Genomic DNA, 22,511 nt, shown 5'->3' on the forward strand with positions numbered 1-22,511 from the left:
CGCCGAGCAGGACTACACCTCCCGGCATGCCGGGGCTGGGCGGGCGTCGCTGCTCGTCTCTCTCCCGCCAGCGAATCAGCTGTTCGCCCCCCCCGGCCCCCGCCTCTGTTTTCCTCCCCGCGCCGCGCACACGCAGCGGCTGCGCTGCAATGAATGAGCCGCCGGCGCAGGGGCGGGCGAGGCGATCCCGACCCCGGAGCCCCCCGAGCCGCTGAGCGCCCGCCCGCTGCCCGGCCCCGCGGGGCGCCCCGGCCCGGGGCCACCAGCGAGCGAGGCGTCTCGAGCCGCCCCCCAGCCCCGGCTCTCCGCCCGGCGCCCCTCCCCGCGCCCCGGCCCGCGGGCGGCTCCGGGATGCCCCGCCACGGGGGGGCTGCGGCGCGGCCGGGGATGCTGCCGGGGGCCTGCGCCCAGTGACACCCCCGCTCCAGAGACGCCGGGGCAAGGGACGGCAGCAGCCACCGCAGCAGGGGGACGCACACAGCCCGCCCCAGCCCACGGGCCGAGAGCGGCGAGGGGCCGGGGGCTCACCATGGCCAACAGACCCAAGACCAGCGAGGCCTTGAAGGTGGTGGCCCGCTGCCGCCCCATGAACAGGAAGGAGGAAGCGGCCGGGTACGAGAGGATCTTGGAGATGGACGTGAAACTGGGGCAAGTGACCCTGCGGAACCCCAAGGCCGCCCCCGGGGAGCTGGCGAAGACCTTCACGTTCGACGCCGTGTACGACGCCAGCTCCAAGCAGGCGGACCTGTACGACGAGACCGTCAGGCCCCTGATAGACTCCGTCCTGCAAGGATTCAACGGGACCATCTTCGCCTACGGCCAGACGGGCACCGGGAAGACCTACACTATGCAAGGGGCCTGGACGGACTCAGAGAAGAGAGGGATCGTCCCCAATTCCTTTGAGCACATCTTCACCCACATCTCCCGGTCCCAGAACCAGCAGTACCTAGTGAGGGCCTCCTACCTGGAGATCTACCAAGAGGAGATCCGAGACCTCCTGGCGAAGGACCAGAGCAAGAAACTGGAGCTGAAGGAGAACCCCGAGACGGGAGTTTACATCAAAGACCTCTCCTCGTTCGTGACCAAGAACGTCAAGGAGATCGAGCATGTCATGAACCTGGGCAACCAGACCCGATCGGTGGGCAGCACCAACATGAATGAATACAGCTCCCGCTCCCACGCCATCTTTGTGATCACGGTGGAGTGCAGCGAGACCGGCCTGGATGGAGAGGACCACATCCGGGTGGGCAAGCTCAACCTGGTGGACTTGGCAGGCAGCGAGCGCCAGAGCAAAATGGGGGGGCCAGGAGAGAGGCCTAAGGAGGCTTCCAAGATTAACCTCTCCCTCTCCGCTCTGGGCAACGTCATCTCTGCCTTGGTCGATGGCAAAAGCACTCACATCCCCTACAGAGACTCCAAGCTGACTCGCCTCCTGCAGGACTCCTTGGGTGGCAATGCCAAGACCATCATGGTGGCCACCCTAGGCCCCGCCTCTCACAGCTACGACGAGAGCTTGTCCACCCTCAGGTTTGCCAACAGGGCGAAGAACATTAAGAATAAGCCGAGGGTCAACGAGGACCCGAAGGACACCCTGCTGCGGGAGTTCCAGGAGGAGATCATCCGGCTGAAAGCCCAGCTGGAGAAGCGAGGGATGCTGAGCAAGAAGAGAAGGAGAAACAGCCGAAGGAAGAAGGTGGTGGATGGAGAGGGCAATACAGAGGCCGAAGGGGAGGAGGACAATGACGACGGCCTGGAGAAGAACATGGAGAGTTACTTGAAGGAGCAGAAGGAGAGATTGGAAGAGGAGAAGGCGGCCATTCAGGATGACCACAGCCTGGTGAGTGAGGAGAAGCAGAAGCTGCTGGAGGAGAAGGAGAAGATGATAGAGGATCTGAGGAAGGAGCAAGAAGCCACTGAGTTACTGGCCATTAAGTACAAGGTAAGTGTCTCTGTGCTCGCTGCACCACCAAGGGTTTGCATGGTCAAGCTGGGAGAGGGTCCGGTTTCACTAGCCTTCCTGATGCACTACATCCTCAGCCCACGCTGGGTAGTGCACCTGCAGCATTGCACTGTGGGAGCTTGTGTGTTTATGTGCTGTCCTGCCATAGATTCCTTTAGAGTATCCTGGCCACTGGCTGCCAGGCCCTGCCTTCCTCGCTTGCCTCTGGCTGGGAGGGGCCGGGGGGAGGGGAGAGCAGTCTGGCAGTGACTGCTCATCCCTGGGATGAGTTTGGCATCCTCGGCTAGGTCCCCGCCACATGACAAAGCTGTTTGCAGTGGTTGTATGCTCCAGTGATACTGCGAATTCATACCCAGGATCATGGAGGTGACCTCCCAGATACGCATGGGCCAGCAGAGCCTGGGGGACAATGACAACCAATTGCAGCCCACGGTTCCAAAAGCCTCCCTATTGTCTTCCGTCCTTCCTTTCAGCAGGTCCGTAACTGGTCTGCGAGCAAGGAGCGGCAGACCAATCGCAGCATCGCGCCTCTTCAGGGCACCAGTGCCCCACCCCTGCTGGAGCCTGAGAACCCCGGTGGTTCTCCACACATTATATCCCCCCCTCACCCTCTGCTTGACCTCCCCTCGCCCACAGAACGGAGCAGCCAGGAAGTGGGAGGGGGTTTCATTTTACTCCGGGTTGGCTCCATTGCTGCTGGACTGTGATGCTCTGTTTGAGAGCAAGAGCTACTGTCGCTGCGTGGGAGCCCGAGGCTGGGCCAGTGTATCTGGGGCGTGGCTCATGGTCTGACATACAGCGCTCACCCCCAATGCATGCAGCGCTTGGCAGAGCCCTGGAGAGCACCTTGGAGGGGCCTACCCCAGTCTGTGCTTTCTAAGCTTAGTACAGCTAGCACATTCCAGCCAGAGCGCTCACATCACTGCCAAGGGGGTGCCATACCATCGCCTCCAGCTGGGGAAACTGAGGCATGTACTTCCCCAAGGTCACAGAGCAAGTCTGCTCTAGAGCTGGGGAAAGAACCCAGGAGTCCTGACTCTCAGCCCCATGCTCGGTCCTTTAAATCACAGCTGCTCTCCCACGACTTCCTCTGATTCATGTTTGGACAGAATCCCCAGGCCAGAGGCCTGGCCCAGTGCCCCTCCATTAACTCCCATGCAGCCACCCCTGCTTACCCTAATGGGGAATTGGAGTCTGGCCCTCCCATGCCGCACCCTCCCTAGAACCGGCTACTGGTGCCCGTGGTTCTGGTACAAGCGTTACCTCTTCCCGGGCACCTAGCCCAGCCTTTTGGAGAGCGGCGCACCAGTGTGCCTGTATGAGGGCCGAGCACCCCCACCCGGCAAGGGCTTTGCCACCCAAACCCCCCACCCTAAATGTCTGGGATGGAGACCCCTGCAAGCGCTGGACTGTCAGTGCAGGTCCCCGCAGGCTGCCCCCTCCCCTTGCTGCCTCTGGGAGATGGAGGATGTTATTGTCGCTGGTTTCTCCGGACCCTTGGCTGTGTGTTTCTGTTGTTGCCTCTCATGGGCGTGGAGGGGACGGCGGGGTGCGTTTGGGGCCTGGAGTGGGGTTGAGGATCAGGTGTGTTTCCTGGTGGGTTAACGCCCTATGCGCCGGAGGACGCTGGTGTGGTTCATTAACTCCTGACAGCCCCGTGTAGCAGACGTGAATGTTAGGTGTGATCTCTTTGGAGGAGCTGCTGCTTTCCCCCTGGGGGTAGCTGTGGGGACCGGGGTGTATTTGGGCAGGATTCTTGAAGGCCACGGCCACCAAGCCCCCGCGTGGGAAGCTTGGGCTGAAATCAGCAAAAATCCTTGATGCAGAGAAACGTTCCCCTTTGGGCCAGTCCCAGCATCCCGCAGGGCCTGGTGGGTTTACAGAGTGGTGCTGTGGCCCGTGGGCATTGGGACCCCTGGTCAGGGCTCCTGCTGAGGGTCCGGGTGTGGCAGCAGGTCAGTACGGCACCAAGGGGCCCAGGTACAGTGATGGGTCAGTGGTCTCCAGAACCCAGCTGGGGCAAAGAGTCAGTGCTGTGTATGGAGCACTGGATTAATGCTGCACCCAGGCGCCCACTTAGAAAGGCAGCTCTCTGCCACTCTCCCACCGGGACCTCTGCCTGCTCTGGGTCCTTATTCTCTATCTGGGCAGGAGTAGCCCAAGGCAAGGACCATCTCACCGAGCAGTGTCGGCTTCCTGGGGGCCGGGTCTGATCAATAGTAAGGGTGTCAGGTGATCCCCACAGCGGACAAGACGGAATCGCCCCTCCAATGGGCAGTCTGGCCCAGTTAGCATGGGGACATTGAGGGGTTGCTCTAAAGCATCATGTTGCAGCTGCTGCCGGAGGCAAGAGACTAGACTGAGAAGGCCACTGGTCCGGCATTTCCCCTGTAATCCAGTATGTGAGGAGGGGCCGCTGCTCAGGGCTGAGGTGCATTGGCAGAGCAGCTGTGTGTTGAGGGGGGAGGATCCCAGGCCGGGAACAGGGGGAAGGGCTGCAGGTAGGGAGCCCCAGACTGGAGGAGCAGGGGTAGCTATGGGCTGGCTGTGAGATGCATCAGCAGATTGGAGGCGGCGGCGTGGCACACGGGGCTGGAATAGCAGGAGGTGCTCAGGGAAGAGGGGCACTTCCAGGTCTGCTGAGGACCCGGTCTGCACTTTGCCTGGGTCAAGCTCTGTTGGTTCTTAGGCGCCCAAGTTGTGTGACCTTTGAGCTGCTCACTAATGTGTCTGCAGCTTGAGTGCTTCCTCACAGGGACGTGAACACAAAATCCCAAGTCACGGGGCTGGGCCGCTCACCTTCCAGATCCTGGGTGGACCGAGTGGGCGGGTGGCCAAAGGCTGTGTATTAATGGGAAAGATGCACCAAGCCTTGGGCCGGAGCCGTCCAAGCAGGAATTGGCTCAGAGGTTTAGAGGGACAGAATTCAGATGCTCTCATTTCAGAAGCATGAGTCCTTCAGCCGAAGGATCGCCTGTGAGCTAAACCTGACCAGAACTGATTCCATCCAGGAGTGAGCAGAGGCAGGCGAGGCCCCCCCCCCCCCCCCACACACACACACCTTGCAATATTCTGCAGTGCCCCTCAGACTGCACAGAGGAGTAGGGGTTCCCCGCAGGCTGGTTCAGGCTGTCTGAACCGGGCACTGGCCATCCTTTGCCTCTGCAAATCCTCCTGGAAACGTCCCTCCCTCTCGACCCTTGGGCCTGCCATTGTGTGTCAGAGGGTGGCAGCCTCTCTGCATCCCCGTTCTTGCGTGCCGTGACCCTGCCAGCCTCTTCCGCGCTACGGGGAGCTTTGGTTTTGCTCTGCTTTTCCTTGCTCAGCCCCAGGCCCTTTGTTCTCCTGATAATGGCTGTTAACACCCCTGGGTTTTGGGAGCGGTGCAGTGCAGACCCTCCATGCCGCACCGGGCCGCTGGCAGTGTCTCTCTCTCGCAGTGGGCCCCATTTTGGCATCAGACCCATTTCCACACTGGGATCTCCGGTGTATGCTGATGGCTGTTTGTTAACTAGTTCCCTGCCTCCTGCCCCCACAATCACATTTCCCCCCCATCGCCTTGCCAGCTGTGCACGGTCTGGGCCCAGTCCTGTAGGCCTGGCTCAGTTAATGTTCCAGTTCTCTCAGTGGGAGGGAGGCCGATGGCAGGACGCAGCCCGGAATGGGGGGGAGAGGGGGGATTCTCCACCATCTTGCCCAGCCGTTGCTGTCTCAGTCACTGTGTGTACTGGGTGTCATCCTGCTTTGGGCTGGAGGCTGCAGCGCTGCTGTGTGGTGCCCTTGGCCTGGCCTCTCCAGCTACGCGCCCACTTCCCACCTGCTCTCACTCTGGGGGTGCTGCTGCTCCTCGTCCCTAGGAGGCAGACAGGGGCAGTCTGGTTTACACACGCTGCCCACGCAACAGGATTTTCCGCTTCCAGCTCGGAAGCCAGCCATGAATCGGGGGCTTGGACGCAGCTTGCACGGGTGGCCGGGGTGAGGCGTGCAGGGGAGGGGGCTCCTGCCTCCTGGGCGAGGCTGGCACTACCAGGAGCTTTATGTGCATGGGGCTGGAGCGCCGGGCAGGGCACTAGGAGTCTATGGAGAAGGCCTGCCACCTGTCCCAGTGTTTGCAGAACAGCCCGGAGTGCTCCCCCATTCCATAGGGCTGCCCCCCCGATGCCCACACAGGGGCCCAGCAGCTCATGTTCCCACAGTGTTCCCTGGCTAGCGAGGTGCCCTGTGAGGCCACCCCCTTTGGCTGGGACATGAGCTGTGCCATGTGCTGTGGGACTCACGGAGGTGGAACTGCCAATCTCACCTGCTGGGCTCTCCGAAATGTGCTCCGCAGATCAGCGGCGCCTGCTGGTGGTTCAGGGACACTCCAGTCTCCCCCCTTGGACTGCAATGCTGAGCCTCCGTGCAGGGCACCACCAGCCTCCCATGCATCCCGCTGTGACCCGCCATGCAGCACCGGCTGCTCCCAGCCCCGTGGTGGGGAGAGCGGTCCCAGTCCCGGAGCGGTTTACGCTGGAGCCAAGGGGCTGGAGCAGGCTCTGTGGCAGGTTTGCAGCACCAGCGAAGAGGAGGCAGCGGGCGCTGGCTGGTGCAGCTGAGGTCGTAGGGGGCATTAAGAGAAGAGGGTGGCCCAGTGCTTGGGGGGGGGGGGGGGCTCCTTCCTGGCTAGCCATAGTCTCAGGTTCCCCTTCCACTCCACCTTGTTGGCTACCTTGCCCTTGGCTGCCTTTACTTCCTGTGGGGATGTCAGCACCTCTCTGAACGAGGCTCTTGGGTAGGGTAACTGCTGGGGTGTTGGTGCAGGAACTGCAGTAATGATGTCCGCGGGGAGTCAGAACAGTGAGTTTGGGGATGCAGGGGCTGATATTTAAACTAGAGAGATTGTTTCCCTCCAGACTGCGGGGTCTCGGGGCATGCCGCTGATGTGATCAAAAGTGGGTTCATTCTAGCAGCTGGTTCCATAGAATCCTCTCCCCCCGCCCCCCCCAGGAGACACAATGTGTCTGGCCAGGGCCACCATGTCCTCTCACTGCTGAGAAATGAGAGAGGCAGGGACAGAGGCTGGCGGGATCTGCATCTCCCTCCCCTTCGTGCCAACTTCCTCTCCTGCTGCAGGACGTGGGCCAGCAGGGCACCTCTTGTTTGCACCTCTATTATATCTCCTGATTTGTACTGTGATAGCATCCAGGGGCCCAAATCCTAGCCCAGGGCCCCCCAGAACGGTCCCTGCCCAAAGATCTTCCAGGAAAGATGAGACACCAGCTGGATTCAGACAGACTGCTGGGAGAGCGCAAGGAAACGAGAAGACAGAGGATAGGACAAGAAGCAATGGGCTTAAATTGCAGCAAGGGAGGTTTAGGTTGGACTTTAGGAAAAACTTCCTACCTGTCAGGGTGGTTAAGCACTGGAATAAATTGCCAAGGGAGGTTGAGGAATCTCCATCTTTGGGGATTTTTAAGAGCAGGTTGGACAAACACCTGTCAGGGATGGTCTAGACAATACTTAATCCTGCCCTGAGTGCAGGGGACTGGACTTGATGACTCTCGAGGTCCCTTCCGGTCCGGTGATTCTGTGATTCTGAACAGCATGGTAGGCTGTGGTCTCAGCACACCAGCTGCCAAACCGTGGTCAAGTTTTGTGGGTGTTGTAGCAGAGACGCGTTCTGTGGAGGGTTTTGAAGGATAATGAAGTAGTTTTGTGGAACTTTACAGGAAGGGCCTCCCATGTGAGGGACAGCCTGGGAGAAAGCATGAAGGGGCATGTTGGGAAATGTAACGAATGGGTGCCATGGGCCGAGCAGAGATGGTAGGTGGGGTGGGACTAGGCTGTGAAGGTCCTTGGAAGTGAAGTAGCTTGTGTTTGGTGTAATGGAGACGGGGATTCCTGTCAGCTTAGAGCGTCTTCATAAAAGCGCCACAGAAGCTGCACCGATGCAGCATTTCAAGTGTGGACGTGGCCTGAGATACAACCTGGATGTGAAGACCTGGAGAGAGGTCCAGTTCAAAGGTGATGCCCAGGTTATGGGCCAGCGTGACAGGAAGCATGGTGGTGTTTGCCCACAGTGATGGATAAACCAGGGATGGGTGAGGGCTTGAGGGCAAAGATTAGGAACTTTGTTTTAGTCGTGTTGAGCTTGAGTTACTGGCTGGACATCCACGAGGAGATGTTGGAGAGACAGGCCGAGATTTCAGTTTGGACAGAGAGATGGGGCCAGGCTGGTGGGGTACATCTGTGAGCTGCTGGCGTGGAGGCGACTACAGAAGTGGTGCTTGCAAATAAAACTGCTCAGAGGCTAGGTGCTAAGGGTCCTCCCATCCCCGTCGCAGTGGTCCCTCCTGGCCTAGGGATCTATGCATCCCCCGTCTCCTCTGAGTTCTCAGTCACAGGGGCATCCTCTCCTGGCCATAACTCCAGGCAGCCACCTCCTGGCTCCACAGGTCACTCTGGTGTGGAGCAGGCCAGGTGACTAGTTTTGTCAATAACTGACAGGCCTTAAAGCGGAGGTCCCCAATCTGTGGGGTGCGCCACTCTAGCAGGGCAAAGAGGAATGTTTGGGGGGGTGTGGCTGGGGCCCAGGCCAGCCCCCATGGAGGGCGAAAAGGGATTGCCACCCAGCTCCGCTCCTGGCCCTGTGCCCAGGGTCCTGGCTGCCAGCACCACGCCCAGGGATCCAGCTGCTGGCCCCGCTTCTGGGGCTCCACTTCTGGCCACGACTGCCGGCCCCATGCCTGGGGATCCGGCTGCTGACCCCACCCCTGGAGCTCTGCTCCCGGCCGTGGCTGCTGGCCCTGCGCCTGGTGAAGGCTCCGTTCCCGCCCCCGCCTCCAGCTAGGGCCCCTGCGTTGGCCGGCTTACCCCTATCCACGTCCCCCCTCACAGAGCCATGGCCTCACTCCTGGCCCTGGCTCGGGGGGGGGAGGGAGGGGCACAGACAGGGGCAAGGGGGACGTAAGTTAAAAAGTTTGGGCACCACTGCCTTAAAGGGACAGCGTAGCCTCCGACCATGCCAGCTCCCCAACTCCTCTGTTACCTGGGGAGTGTTTATCTGACCCTCCTTTGCCTCATGCAGGCAGGCGAGATGAGATTTTAGGATCCGTCGGGCTGCCCCCAGCACTTGTTACAGTGGCCTCTGGAGACCATCTGGGGCTCCCTCTGGCCGGCAGCAGGGCAGTGGGTGCACACAGATGCCGTGGGAGGAGGGGTGAGGCGAGGGTCATGGAATGTGGCGTTGCCGTGAATGGAGCCCTGTGTCTGGCACAGTCGCTCACTCATTTAACAAGCATAATGCCCATTAGCGAGCGTTTCACCGCACGCAGCCAATGGGGACGACGTGCTCCAGGCATAAAGGGGGCTGTTGTGCTCGCCAGAGAGCTGCACGCATGCGCAGGCGTGAACACAGACAGACACACAGGGATGCTTTCTCTGTCACACCCACACACACACACCCCCTCCCCGACTCTCTTCCTCTGGTCAGGTTGCTCACGCGTATTTCCCCACACTGGGCGAGCAGAAGCGAAAGCCACATTCACACCCAAAACGATGCCGGTTCCCAAGCATTAGCCCATCCCCACCCTCAGCCACCCCAACACATGTAGCCCTCTCTAAGATGCTCCTTTTCCAGTCAGCCGTGCCATGCCCCCGGGCATAGTGCCACGCCTGCCAGAAGAGAAGGCAATGACCATCCCTTGTCTCTTCCTGCTTTCAGGAGGACACCCTTGTGATGTCTCAGGGGCCCCCCTGGCTGGCAGCCCCTTGGCATAGCCTGAGTTTGATTTTGGGGTGCATATAAGGGCTCTGCTCCTTGGGCAGAAGCTGGTACAGCCCATGGGACGTGGGAAGGGGAATTCAGCCTATGGCCTTTAATGGCCACAAGTGGTCAGGACCTTCACAGGCACCACCTCCAGCAGCGCTGCATCCCCTAGCACTGTGCTGGGGCGTTAGTGGAGAGAGTGCCACCTACTGGGTCACGTGCGGGGCGGGGGAAGGTCTCCGACCAGGCCAGACCAGTCTGGTGCTTTTCAAAGCTCAGGGCTTGCTGGGAAAGGAGGGGGTTTGACTCCCAGGACTATCCCATTGTCTGGGGGGACATGTTGAAAGACCCTCTTGGACCCCAGTTATGGCTCTGGGTGGCTGCACTCCCCTGGACCCAGAGCTCCGTGTCTGACCCAGATCTGCTCTGGGCAGGGCGAGGAGGAGCGAGCACTGGCTGCAGCCTCTGGAGTCCATGGATCATGGGAGTGTAACTTGCTGAAAGCCTCGCGTCCAATGTCTGAGGTCAAGAAAAACCATCCCTCCCTAGCACTCCTGGGCTTCACCCCTTTGTTACACCGGGTTGCAAGGAAACGGAACCTTTCTGCAAAAATGGAGCAAATATAGACACATGGGTACCTCAGTGTGGGTGGGAACCAGGCAGGGAACAGGGCTTGGCTCCAGTGCTCCCCCGTTTTCTTGGTACGGCAAAGAAGTCTGAGAGGGCGAAGTCCTTCCCAGTAACCTATTGGGCTGGCCCAGAGGCACTGGAGACCACGAGTGATTCCAACGGGAGCACAAAAGGGGACTGAACATTGTTCGGCCCTGCAGTTCTGAGATGTCAAAACTACTGTAGTCCACGCCAGGATGTCACTTGGGAATAGCTCATTGCCACAGGCTGGCTGGTCCCTGGAAGGGATTCAGGCCTCATTCGCCTAGGAGGGCCTTCTTTATTGAGAACAAGCCCCGCCCAGCCCACCTGGAAGTGATCAACTGCCTCAGTGGCTAGTTAATGGCACCTGGACTTGATAAAAGGCTACCAGAAGGCAGATGGAGAATGGAGGCTCCTAAGGAGAGTTAAACCCAGGGAAAGGAACTTGGAGGGGGCCCTGCCTGGAGCCGCCTGCTGCCACGGGGCTTGAGGGGACTCAAGCACACGGAGCCAGAGCCTCCAGGGAGCAAGCACTGGGAGGAGTCGCTCTGTGAAAGGGACCGGGAGGCAGCGAAAGGTAGGAAGTGGCCCCGGGGAAGGAGCCTTAGCTGCTTAACACAGGGCCCCAGAAACCCAAGCAGGGGGACCTGGGGTCCCTTGCCAGCCACTGAGGAATGGGGCAACAAGGACGGTGGAGCTCAGGATGGGGTGAAGGCCTGGGATAAGGTTTATTAATAGATGCAAAGGCCAGAAGGGGTCATTGCAATTGTCCGGTCTGACCTGTATAGCACAGGCCAGAGAACTGCTCCTAGATCATTAGACTTCTGTTTGGTTGGACCCTTTATGACCCTGGAAGGGGATGGGACTGGCCAGAGAGCTGAGTTGTGAGACGGGGCAAACCACCGCAGGCTCAGAAGAGCCACAAGGGACCATGCAGGCTAATGAGTGACACCCCTCTGCACACAAGTTCTTTATACCAGGGGTTCTCAACCTTTTCCTTTCTAAGGCATCCCCTCAACGTGCTGTAAAATCTCCACAACCCACTTGTGTCACAATAACTGGTTTTCTGCATATAAAAGCCACGACCGGTGTTAGGGGGTAGCAAACAGGGAAATTGCCTGGAGCCCCTGGGAGCTCCATGAAGCTACGCTGCTCAGGCTTTGGCTTCAGCCCCAGGTGGTGGGGCTCAGGGCCTTGGGTTTCAGCCCCAGGCAGTGGGGCTTTGGCTTTCTGCCCTGGGCCGCAGTGAGTCTGATGTTGGCCCTACTTGACGGACCCCCTGAAACCTGCTCCCGGGGCCCCAGACCCCTGGTGGAGAACCACTGCTTTATAAGAAGCCAGGTGAGGCATTGAGCAGTATGTCCATACCTAAGGCGAAGTGATGTAGATGTGACCAGGTACAGGTATGACTAATAACTCAGTCAAGGCCAATTCATTGTGAGAAATGGACGTAAAGCCGCACAGAAGAGCGGATGTTTGCAGAGCTTGTGAGCCGTGTGCTCCCCAAATTAAATTGTTGGAAAACAGCAAAAGAACAGACGTGCTTCTAGTTACAGCTGCGTAGAAACGTACAAAGACTGGCTAGCCAGTGAGCAAACAGCCCAGCCCAGTTCTGTATGTTGTAAGGACACAGGCCCTCACCCCAGAAGAGGAGCAGTATCAAGCATGCAATGAAAGAAATCACTTTGTAAAAGTGTGTTTTGTTCTGAGTTCAATCAGCAAATAAATAAATGGCGACAGTACCTCGAAACCTCCTGATGCAGCGCTAAGCTCTGATGATGCAGGGAATTTTTTTGTTGAGCCTCTTGATGAATTGACAAAACAAGGCTCTGCAAGAGATTAGTGTGTGACAGTGGAAATGAACAAAAAGTGAATTCCAAAGCAGATCCGGGAGCTGAGTGCAACGTAATCCCAGGCAGTCTGATTAGCGGTTGCCTGATGTGACCCGTGACTAGTAAGTGTGTTTCACAGGTTTGTGTGTGAAACTAGCGTAGGCTGTCCATTTAGGGAAAGTTACCACTCCGAGAAGGAAAGAGTAGACTGTGAAGGAGTAGACTCCTAGGAGCTGGAGTTGATGAACATTCTGAATATGCAGATGATCACATGGGTCTATAACTTGTTTGCGGGTCCAGCTGCAAAAGAGATTCTTAAAGAATTTGGTGACGTGTTTAACATATTCTATCCTCTCTGCACCCTAGTCCCTCAGTGATAGAGAGCCTAGAGTGCTGCCAAAATACGGGTGCTGTGGGAATTCATAGATTCTAGAAGGGTCGACTGATCGTCAAGTCCGGCCTCTTGTTTAGCCCAGGCCATAGGACTTCCGCCAAAACAATTCGTAGAGACGATCTTTTAGAGAAACATCCAAGCGCAATTTAAAAATGGCCAGTGATGGAGAATCCACCAGTTCCTAATGATGGTTCTAAAGAGTCGTGAGAACTGAGCGATAAAGGAAAAGCTCTGACTGGACGGTAAAACTAGATAGTGTTGAGTGAACACAAATGCCAAATCCCAGGGTCAGTGGTATGATTGCGGTAATAAACTCAAACCAGTGACGGGTTTGTTTAGATCCAAAAGAATAAGCCCATGTGATGGGGTACCTACCCCACTCAGGTGGTGAAACGGCTAATGTGGGCCTCAGAGGCCAGCTACCCCACACACAGGGTACAACCTGTTGAGGGAGTTCGCCTCTAACTAATGACACCCCAATGTGAAGGGGGTGGTGGTGCTCCAAACAGGAAGTTTGGAGCAGTCGGGGGCTCAGGGAGAGAGGGAGGTATTCTTCAGTCCCTCTCCTGGTAGTAGGGAGTGGAGAGACCTGTGGAGAACTGGAAGGCTCTGGTAGGGTGAGGAGAAAGCCAGGGAAGGGCTTGGTAGGAAGAAGTCCCGGGAGGTGGTAGCCAGGAGTATGGTGGAGTGAACATTGACTGCCTGTCTGAGGGTCCCCGGACTGGAACCCAGTATAGAGGGTGGGCTGGGTTCCCCTACCAGCCACTGGTAAGGTGGCATGAAGTCCCTCAGCAGGGGCTATAGACTACAGGAAGCTGAGAAAAGGGTGTATGAACCACTGGACCTAGAATGGAGCAGACCATAATTTTGTTTTTGCTGGACTTCCTGTTGCCCTGGAAGGGGTGGGACCAAAATGTGACCTGAGGCCGATCGCCACAGGACTGGAGGAGCGTTGGCAGGTGGTGCTAGCAGAGGAGAGCCTGCTGTGTAGTGCCCAGCAGTGAGGGGGCGCTCCAGGCCACTGGATGTAAGGGGCACCTCGTGAGAACCATTGAGGAGGTCACGTTTGGACTTCACAATAAAGAGTGACTTCACTTTTGGGTGCAAGTCAGAGATAGAGAAAGCACGCAGCTCTGCACCTTCAGCGCCCCTTTCGGGGTAGCCTGGGGAGCAGGGACTCTGAACAAGGTTTTGGGATTGCAGTGGACAGTCTATTGAACATGAGCTCCCAGTGCCGTGCTGTGGGGAAAACGGCAAAGAGGAGATGTGTAAACGGGAGCAGTGACCAGGAAGAGGGTGGTGATTTTTTAAATTCTCTATGTGACATTGGAATGCTGCCTCCAGTTCTGGTGTCCACCTCTCCAAAAGGATGCTGAAAAGCTGGAGAAAAGGCCTTACCGTGAAAGGGCTCGATCTGTTTAGCTTATCAAAAAGAAGATGGAGAGGGTGACTTGATTAGAGTGTATGAGTACTTTCATGGGGAGGAAATAACAGCTACTAAAGTGCTCTTTAAGTTAGTGGAGACAGGCAGAACATAAGAGCGGCCACGCTGGGTCAGACCAAAGGTCCATCTAGCCCAGTGTCTTGTCTTCCGACAGTGGCCAATGCCACGTGCCCCAGAGGGAATGAACAGAACAGAGAAAAGAGGAGACTAAGTGGGGATATGATAGAGATATATAAAATCATGAGTGATGTGGAGAAAATAGATAAGGAAAAGTTATTTACTTATTCCCATAATACAAGAACTAGGGGCCACCAAATGAAATTAATGGGCAGCAGGTTTAAAACCAATAAAAGGAAGTTCTTCATACAGCGCACAGTCAATCTGTGGAACTCCTTGCCTGAGGAGGTTGTGAAGGCTAGGACTATAACAGCATTTAAAAGAGAAATGGATAAATTCATGGAGGTTAAGTCCATTAATGGCTATTAGCCAGGCTGGGTAAGGAATGGTGTCCCTAGCCTGTTTGTCAGAGGGTGGAGATGGATGGCAGGAGAGAGATCACTTGATCATTGCCTGTTAGGTTCACTCCCTCTGGGGCACCTGGCATTGGCCACTGTCAGAAGACAGGATACTGGGCTAGATGGACCTTTGGTCTGACCCAGTATGGCCGTTCTTATGTTAATCATCCAGTGATCCATCCCCTCTCACCCATTCCCAGCTCCTGGCAAACAGAGGATAGGGACATCATCCCTGCCCATCCTGGCTACTAGCCATTCATGGACTTATCTTCCATGAACTTACCTAGTTCTTTTTTGAACCCTGTTATAGTCTTGGCCTTCACAATATCCTCTGGCAAAGAGTTCAACAGGTTGACACTGCGTTGCGTGAAGACATACTTCCTTTTGTTTGTTTTAAACAAGAACAAGAACCAACGGCTGGAAGCTGAAACCAGACAAATTCAAATTAGAAATAAAGTACACATTTTTAATAGTGAGAGTGTTACCATAATGTCACAGAGGGTGATTAACCATTGGCACAAACTACCACGTGATTCTCCATCCCTTGGTGTCCTCAGATCAAGACTAGATGCCTTTCTGGATTATTGTGTTTGGCTACAACAGCATTTACTGGGCTCAGTACAGGGGTAATGGTGAAATTTAATGGCCTGTGCGGAGGTCAGACTTGATGATCCAGAAGTCCCGTCTGGCATTAAACTCTAGGACTCTGTGACGCTAGATCTTTCAACGATCTCGCTTGGGATTGCCTCAGCCCCTGAGATGTCCAGAGTATCATGTTCTGGATTTTGAGGGTCTGGATGGGATGGATGTAATCAGTGATGATCTGTGGGGGTGGGGAGGAATCAACCGAATGAGACACTGGGATGTTCTGCAGTGAGCTAAAGGAAAAGCCTTAAACTGAACAGGAAGAAATGCCAGCTCCTAGTCTGTAAGAAATCCACACATTAATTGGGCCCAAGAAGGGCGGAGGCAGCTACTGTATAAATGGAGGGAGCCCAGAAAGGGTTTACACAGATTCACGGGCCTGTGAAAAGATTTGCAGCCCATCACATTCATCCCTAATCTGTTACAATTAGTGCCCCACTCCCACGGCTGCCCTAGGATGCTGCTGGAGTGACTGAGAAAAGCAGGATTAGTTAAAACAAGAAACGCACCAAAGCACCAGTACGGGAATGTATTGAGACTAACAAAGAGCCTAAGATCTCAGCTGGTTGTTTCCATTCCACTTTAGCCTGCAATCCTGCAAAATGACTGCAGTGGCATTTGCTTCCAAACCACTCCCTGCAGGACCACAGAACGGTGTTCAGATAGCAGAAGGAAATGCTGTCAGGTTTGTTTCCGGCTGTGAGCATTTTCTTCCCTATGTTTATAGACAGAAACCGGTCAAGGTCGAAATTGTTGGAAGCTACAGGACAGCAACTAAACAGTAATAAGTCACCAGGATCAGATGGTATTCACCCAGGAGTGCTGAAGGAACTCACATGTGAAATTGCAGGACTACTAACTGTCGTCTGTAAACTCTCATTTAAATCAGCTTTTGTACCAAATGACTGGAGGATAGCTAATGTGATGCCAATTTTTTAAAAGGGCTCCAAAGGTGACCCCGGTAATTACAGGCCAGTAAGCCTGACTTTAGTACCAGGCAAACTGGTTGAAACTATAGTAAAGGACAAAATTGTCAGACACAGAGATGTACATAATTTGTTGGGGAAGAGTCAACATGGTTTTTGTAAAGGGAAATCATGCCTCACCAATCTACTAGAATTCTTTGAGGGGGGCAACAAGCATGTGGACAAGGGGGATCCAGTGGATATAGTGTATTTAGATTTTCAGAAAGCCTTTGACAAGTTCCCTCACCAAAGGCTCTTAAGCAAAGTAAGCTGTCATGGGATAAGAGAGAAGGTTCTCTCATGGATTGGTAACTGGTTAAAAGACAGGAAACAAAGGGTAGGAAATAATGGTCAGTTTTCAGAATGGAGAGAGGTAAATGGTGGTGCCCTCCAAGGGTCTGTACTGGGACCAGTCCTATTCAACATATTCATAAATGATCTGGGAAAAGGGGTAAACAGTGAGGTGGCAAAATTTGCAGATGATACAAAACTACTCAAGATAGTTAAGTCCTAGGCAGACTGCAAAGAGCTACAAAAGGATCTTACAAAACTGGGTGACTGGGCAAGAAAATGGCAGATGAAATTCAATGTTGATAAATGCAAAGTAATGCACATTGGAAAACATAATCCCAACTATACCTATAAAATGATGGGGTCTAAATTAGCTGTTACCACTCAAGAAAGAGATCTTGGAGTCACTGGATAGTTCTCTGAAAACATCCACTCAATGTGCAGCAGCAGTCAAAAAACCGAACAGAATGTTGGGAATCATTAAGGGATAGATAATGAGATAGAAAATATCATGTTGCCGCTATATAAATCCATGGTACGGCCACATCTTGAATACTGTGTGCAGATGTGGTCGCCCCATCTCAAAAAAGATATATTGGACTTGGAAAAGGGCCAGAAAAGGGCAATAAAAATGATTAGTTCTGGAACAGCTGCCATGTGAGGAGAGATTAATAAGACTGGGACTTTTCAGCTTGGAAAAGAGACAACTAAGGAAGAATATGATAGAGGTCTATAAAATCATATCTGGTGTGGAGAAAGTGAATAGGGAAGTGTTATTTACTCCTTCTTATAACACAAGAACTAGGGGTCACCAAATGAAATTAATAGGCAGCAGATTTAAAACAAATAAAAGGAAGTATTTCTTCACACAATGCACAGTCAACCTATGGAACTCCTTGCCAGAGGATGTTGTGAAAGCCACGACTATAACAGGGTTCAAAAAAGAACAAGATAAATTCATGGAGAATAGGTCTATCTATGGCTATTAGCCAGGATGAGCAGGGATGGTGTCCCTAGCCTCTGTTTGTCAGAAGCTGGGAATGGGCGACAGGGGATGGATCACATGATGATTGCCTTTTCTGTTCATTCCCTCTGGGGCACCTGGCACTGGCCACTGTCGGAAGACAGGATACTGGGCTAGATGGCCCTTTGGTCTGACCCAGTGTCGCCATTCTTATGTTAACTGTTGTACAAAGCTGCACTTAGGCCGCAGAAAATGATCACGCAGTTGCACAAATTAGCACAAGTGCTCATTAATTATGAAGTGCAGGCCCAATAGGGAGTCTCTTAAAGTAGGCATGCTTTGACCTATAAATAGGGAAAAGATGAAGCTGCAGGAAAAGGAGTTTGAAGCAAGTCTGAGTCGAGTGCTGCCCATTTCTGAAACAAAATATGACCAGCTCAAAAGAGAAACTCAAAATGGTCCAACTTTACAAGAGTAACTCTAGATGGAGGGCCAGCAGGAAGCACCCAGGCACCTCAAAGCATCCAAACGTAGTGGTACTGGAGAGAGAGGGAATTCTGTACAGAGAACATTGTCTCATTGTACCCAACATGAGGTCCGAAATAGAGCAGAATCTACCATTCCTCTCTGCGGATTCAGAATGGTAAGAACAGAGCTCAGTTCTGGCCAGGCGTGAGTGCTGCTTCGAAGGTAAGGGGACAGGCTATAAAATATGCAGGAAGCAGAACGTCAAAGTCACCCAGTCACTGACTTGGACAGGAGCAGCAAATAGGTTTCAAAAGCCCCTGAGGTTCAGAGGTCATAGCTACTGGCAGATGTCTAAAGAAGAGGCAGGATAATCTTCTCATTGGTGGGGGTTTCAGGTCGTTTACCTGATGGCTTTTGGAACCTGGATATTTATTCCAGGTATGGAGGGATTTTGGTGCTGTAGAACAGTGGTTCTCAACCCCTGGAGGTACACGGAGGTCTTCAAGGGGGTATTTGCCTAGTTTTACAACAGGCTACATAAAAAGCACTTGCGACGTCCGTACAAACTAACATTTCCGTAGTGTTTCTACTGCTCTAGAGACTACGCTGACCTGTAAGTACAATAGTTATATTCCAGTGGATTTATTTTATAACTATATGGTAAAAATGAGCAAGTCAGCCATATTTCCACACTAGTGTGCGGAGACACTTTTGTATTTGGATGTCTGATTTTGTAAGCAAGTAGGTTTTAAGTGAGGCGAAACTTGGGGTATGCCAGACAGAGACTCCTGAAAGGGGCACAGTCGGCTGGAAAGGTTGAGAGCCACGGGAGCAGAAGAAACTGGAGGTAGCTGCAATGGATCTGGAAGGGAGCCTTTCCTGAGGTTGCTGGACAAAGGCAGAGCCCAGGGTTCTCTCCAGCTCCCAGACTGGCTAACGCAGCCTCGAATTGGCACAAGGTGTGTGTAACGCTGGACTCGGCGTCCTGGCAGGGTCTACTGACGAGGTACCTGGCGTACACGGAGGGAATTGGGAAGCTCCTCGGGCAGGGACTCTGTTCTGTGTGTACCTGGCCCCCAGTACAGTGTGTGCTGGTCTGTGATTGGGGCCTCTAGGATCTACAGTAACTGCAATGCTTTAACTAGACAGAATTCCCCTCCCCCAGCCACCGCTCCATGTTTAAAAAAAAAAAGTCATTTCAGTAGCTTTTATGGCATGAGGACATGTTTAATCCGCCCATCACCTCTGCCTAGAGACACGTGTGGCAGGATAAAGGTGTTGCAGTCTGTTCTGGTGGCCACGGGCAGTGGCTCAGGGTTTCCGGTAGTGCGACGCCCCTGCTGCCCCTTTCCTTCCTGCTCCGGTGGGGGAAACGTCTCTTCTTCTCCCCAGGCTCTGGCTCTGACTCTCTCACAGCTTCGTCGTTTGGGCGGTTCCTTGTCTTGTAGTGGGGAGTTTCTGTCTGAAATTCAAGTTACTCAACTCAGAATTCACCCAGGCGTGTGTGGTGGTCTTCCATTTTTCCTTGCTTAGATGAAATCCGAGAACTACAACTCCCAGAAGGCAGGGAGAGACACCCCCAGGCAAAGGAGGAAGTGGTGGAGCAAGAGCTGATGGGCAGGGCCTTTTGGAGAAATCCATTCCCTGCTCCACTCTTAGCAGGTTCTCTCCTTCCCCACCGGAGTGAAGGGAGCCGAAGAGAGAGCAGACTTGCTCAGGACAAGCATGGCAAGGCGACTGGGCTCTCCCTGCATCCTTCCCCACACACGTGTGTGCATGAATGCACGCTCGTGGCTGCGAACAGTGAGCAAACGTGGCACAAAGAGACTAAGGTCCAAATTCTGCTCTGAGCCACTGTTTGTAAATCCAGAGTGACTCCGTCAACACCTTGCCACTAAGAGCCGGATACAGCACCCCAGCAAACATTAAGCATTCGAGGGGGAGAGAACAGGATGGGAGAGAACTGCCCGTTAATTCTGAATGACAGACCCGTCTGGGCTTATGAACTCTGGCACTGACGCTTGGACCTGGATAGAACATGGCTATCTTCTTTCCCGCTAGGTTCCTCTCCCCCCCGATCAGGACCCTTTGTGCCTCATTCTAGCTGCTGGGTAAAGAGACACTAAGGGAAGGGAAGGAATCACCAGCCAGGAGAGGCAAAGGGCTGGAGGTCTGGGGATGTGTGGTAGAGCCAAGGTACCTTGGTGGATCCCCCAGTTATTGGTAAGGGGAGAGACTGACCGTGTAAGCAGTGTTTCCATCAGGGCCGGCTCTGGCGTTTTTGGCCCCCCCCCCCAAGCAAAAAAAAAAAATCAGGGCGGCCAGAATGGTAAAGCAAAAAAAATAAAATAACCTGTGGCGCGGCCGGAGCGGCAAAGCAGGGGGAAAAAAAACACCTGCGGTGCGGCCGGAGCCAGGTTGCAGGGGGACTCCCTGCACTGCAGACGTGCCCCGGGTAGCGGGGGGGAGGGGGAGGGAGCGGGGGGAGAGAGAAGGGGGGGCAGCCAGTGCTTCAGCGGGGTGCTGCCACGCGGCCCCTCCTGCCGTGCCCCCTCCGCACCACTCCGGTCGGCGGGGAGGGAAGGACACGGGCTGCCCTGCCGGGCTTGCTACAGACCTGGCACCGGCTGGGGCAGATGGGGTGCGCAGCCCGCTCCCAGCAGGGCGCTCCCCTCCTCCGCGCCGCCGCCCCCTACAGGGCGGCCGGATCAGCGAACAAAAAATAAAATAAAAGTGGCCGTGGCACCTAGGATTGGGCGGAATGCCGCCCCGTAGAATCTGCCGCCCAAAGCACCAGCTTGCTCGGCTGGTGCCTGGAGCCGGCCCTGGTTCCCAGGCAAGTCTCTTATGTCTTCTGCCCACACGGGATGTTCTGTGCTGGGGCAACGCCACCCAGGCAGGGGAATCACAGGTGGTGCTGATGAGCTCAGTCCCACAATGCGGCTCTCCACCCTTTGCCAACCAAGCATAACTCCGGGCATGGCCCCTTGGCCCAGACCTCCTCCCTCCAGCAGATCCTCGCACTTCCAGCTGTGCCTGGTGCCTTCCCTTGGATCCCGCAGGCCTGAGAGCTGTTACGGGGCTGCTCTGCTCTGGTCTCACTCTGTGCAATGTTAAGATGCAGGGGGCTTCTCCCTTCTGCCGCCTAGGAAAGCCAGAGAAAGCACAGGGCAAGGTTTCCAGCACAGCCGTGGCCAGGCATTACCAACGGTAACCACTTTAACCCAGGTAGGGAGCAGGTGTATTTCAGTGTACCGAGGTCTACCTGCCCTTTCCCTGGCTCTCCAAACAGCGCTATCACACTTCTGAGGCTATCCAAGTGCCTGTAGGAGCGGCAGGTGGAACAAGGGAACGGACAGGACTCCGACAGAAAGACCTGCTCCCTCTGCACCTGGCCCAGGAGACCCCCCATCTCTGGCTCTTACGAGGGGGACGTGCCACTAGTTCACGACATCAGGATCACAGACTGCAGGCCCCACTCAGCCCTCAAAGTCAGTAGCTTTTAGGAGGGAGTGTGGCTGCAGGTAAAACAATCTAGACCCTGGGCTGTCCAGGGGTGGAAGATGACAAAGGATGCCGAAGAGAAATCCATGGAGAGTTACTCAGAGGACCAGAGGGGCTAGAAGAGAAGAGAGCCAGTCGCACAGCCTAGTACACTGCCATGTGCCCTCATTCTTTTGTGAGGGTATTGGTTTGGTTTTCGCTGTTGCCGTCAGAGTATCTTGTTAGCAAGTCTGTAGCTGTCACAATGCTCAGGGGGCGGGTGAGCAGTTCAACAGTGCATAAAACACTCATTGCTAGAACAAGTTCAGCAGCCTCCGTTCCAACTGCCGGTGGATAGTGAGCCACAGGACAAAGGCAGACAAGTAGGAACACCGCGACAAGAGAGCAGGAAGGAGCATGGCTTCTTGAAAGGGGGGTGGAGGGACTTTCTGATGAGTAAAGATCAACAAGAGCTAACTGGTCTAGTCTGGCTATATGACCACTCACACGGGGCCATGACATGCTCACATACGAGGGTGATATGGGCCGTACGAATACCTGGGTCGATCTCTCTGAATCTGGCTGTGAGATTCCTAGTGTGCTGCTGGGGACTCTACAAATGACACTGGAGGGGACGATCGTGCTCTGGCCTGGAGGATTAAGCTTGATGACCTCATAGTTTCCTCATCTCTGCTCCCCAAGCCAGCCTGTGCTCTTCGTGATACCGCTAGTATCATGGACCCTGGTAGTTTCTTGGCCTCCACAACCTAGGGTGGTTCGGACCGTGCATTAAGATGTCAGGCAGCCTCAGCTCTGACCACATGCAACAAGCTTCTGACCCCCCCTCTGCCCCCCCCCCCCCGATTGATAGAGCTAATGACTAGTTAAATTGAGTCATCTATGGCTGAAAGCAGGAAATGCCCTTTTAAAGACTGGAGATAACAGAGATATTCTAGAAAATTATTAGCATGGTATTCAGCGGCACTGGCATAATAGGTTGTGATCTAACAGTCATTTATTCCTTGTACCGACTGAGTGATATCTGAGCTATTTAGTACACAACATTATTACAGCTGGGTTCTTGGTGCAGCATTCAACGTAAGACTGTCGTTATCTGGGGCGTTGGTGTAATATCCATAGAGGGGTTTTCAC

At 54.7% G+C, this 22,511-nt stretch overlaps 1 protein-coding gene across 2 annotated transcripts in view; it reads left to right on the plus strand.

Moving 5' to 3' along the window:
* Positions 1 to 303: 303 nt before the first annotated feature.
* Positions 304 to 22,511, plus strand: part of KIF3C (kinesin family member 3C) — a 57,021-nt gene continuing 34,813 nt past the window's right edge. For both annotated transcript variants that reach the window (XM_054023923.1, XM_054023924.1), the window contains exon 1: positions 304 to 1,939. In XM_054023923.1, the coding sequence (XP_053879898.1) occupies positions 530 to 1,939 (1,410 nt within the window). In that variant the 5' untranslated portion in view covers positions 304 to 529. The remainder of the gene's footprint in view (positions 1,940 to 22,511) is intronic.

Source organism: Malaclemys terrapin, chromosome 3 (genome assembly GCF_027887155.1).
Source record: "Malaclemys terrapin pileata isolate rMalTer1 chromosome 3, rMalTer1.hap1, whole genome shotgun sequence".
Classification (NCBI taxonomy): domain Eukaryota; kingdom Metazoa; phylum Chordata; order Testudines; family Emydidae; genus Malaclemys; species Malaclemys terrapin.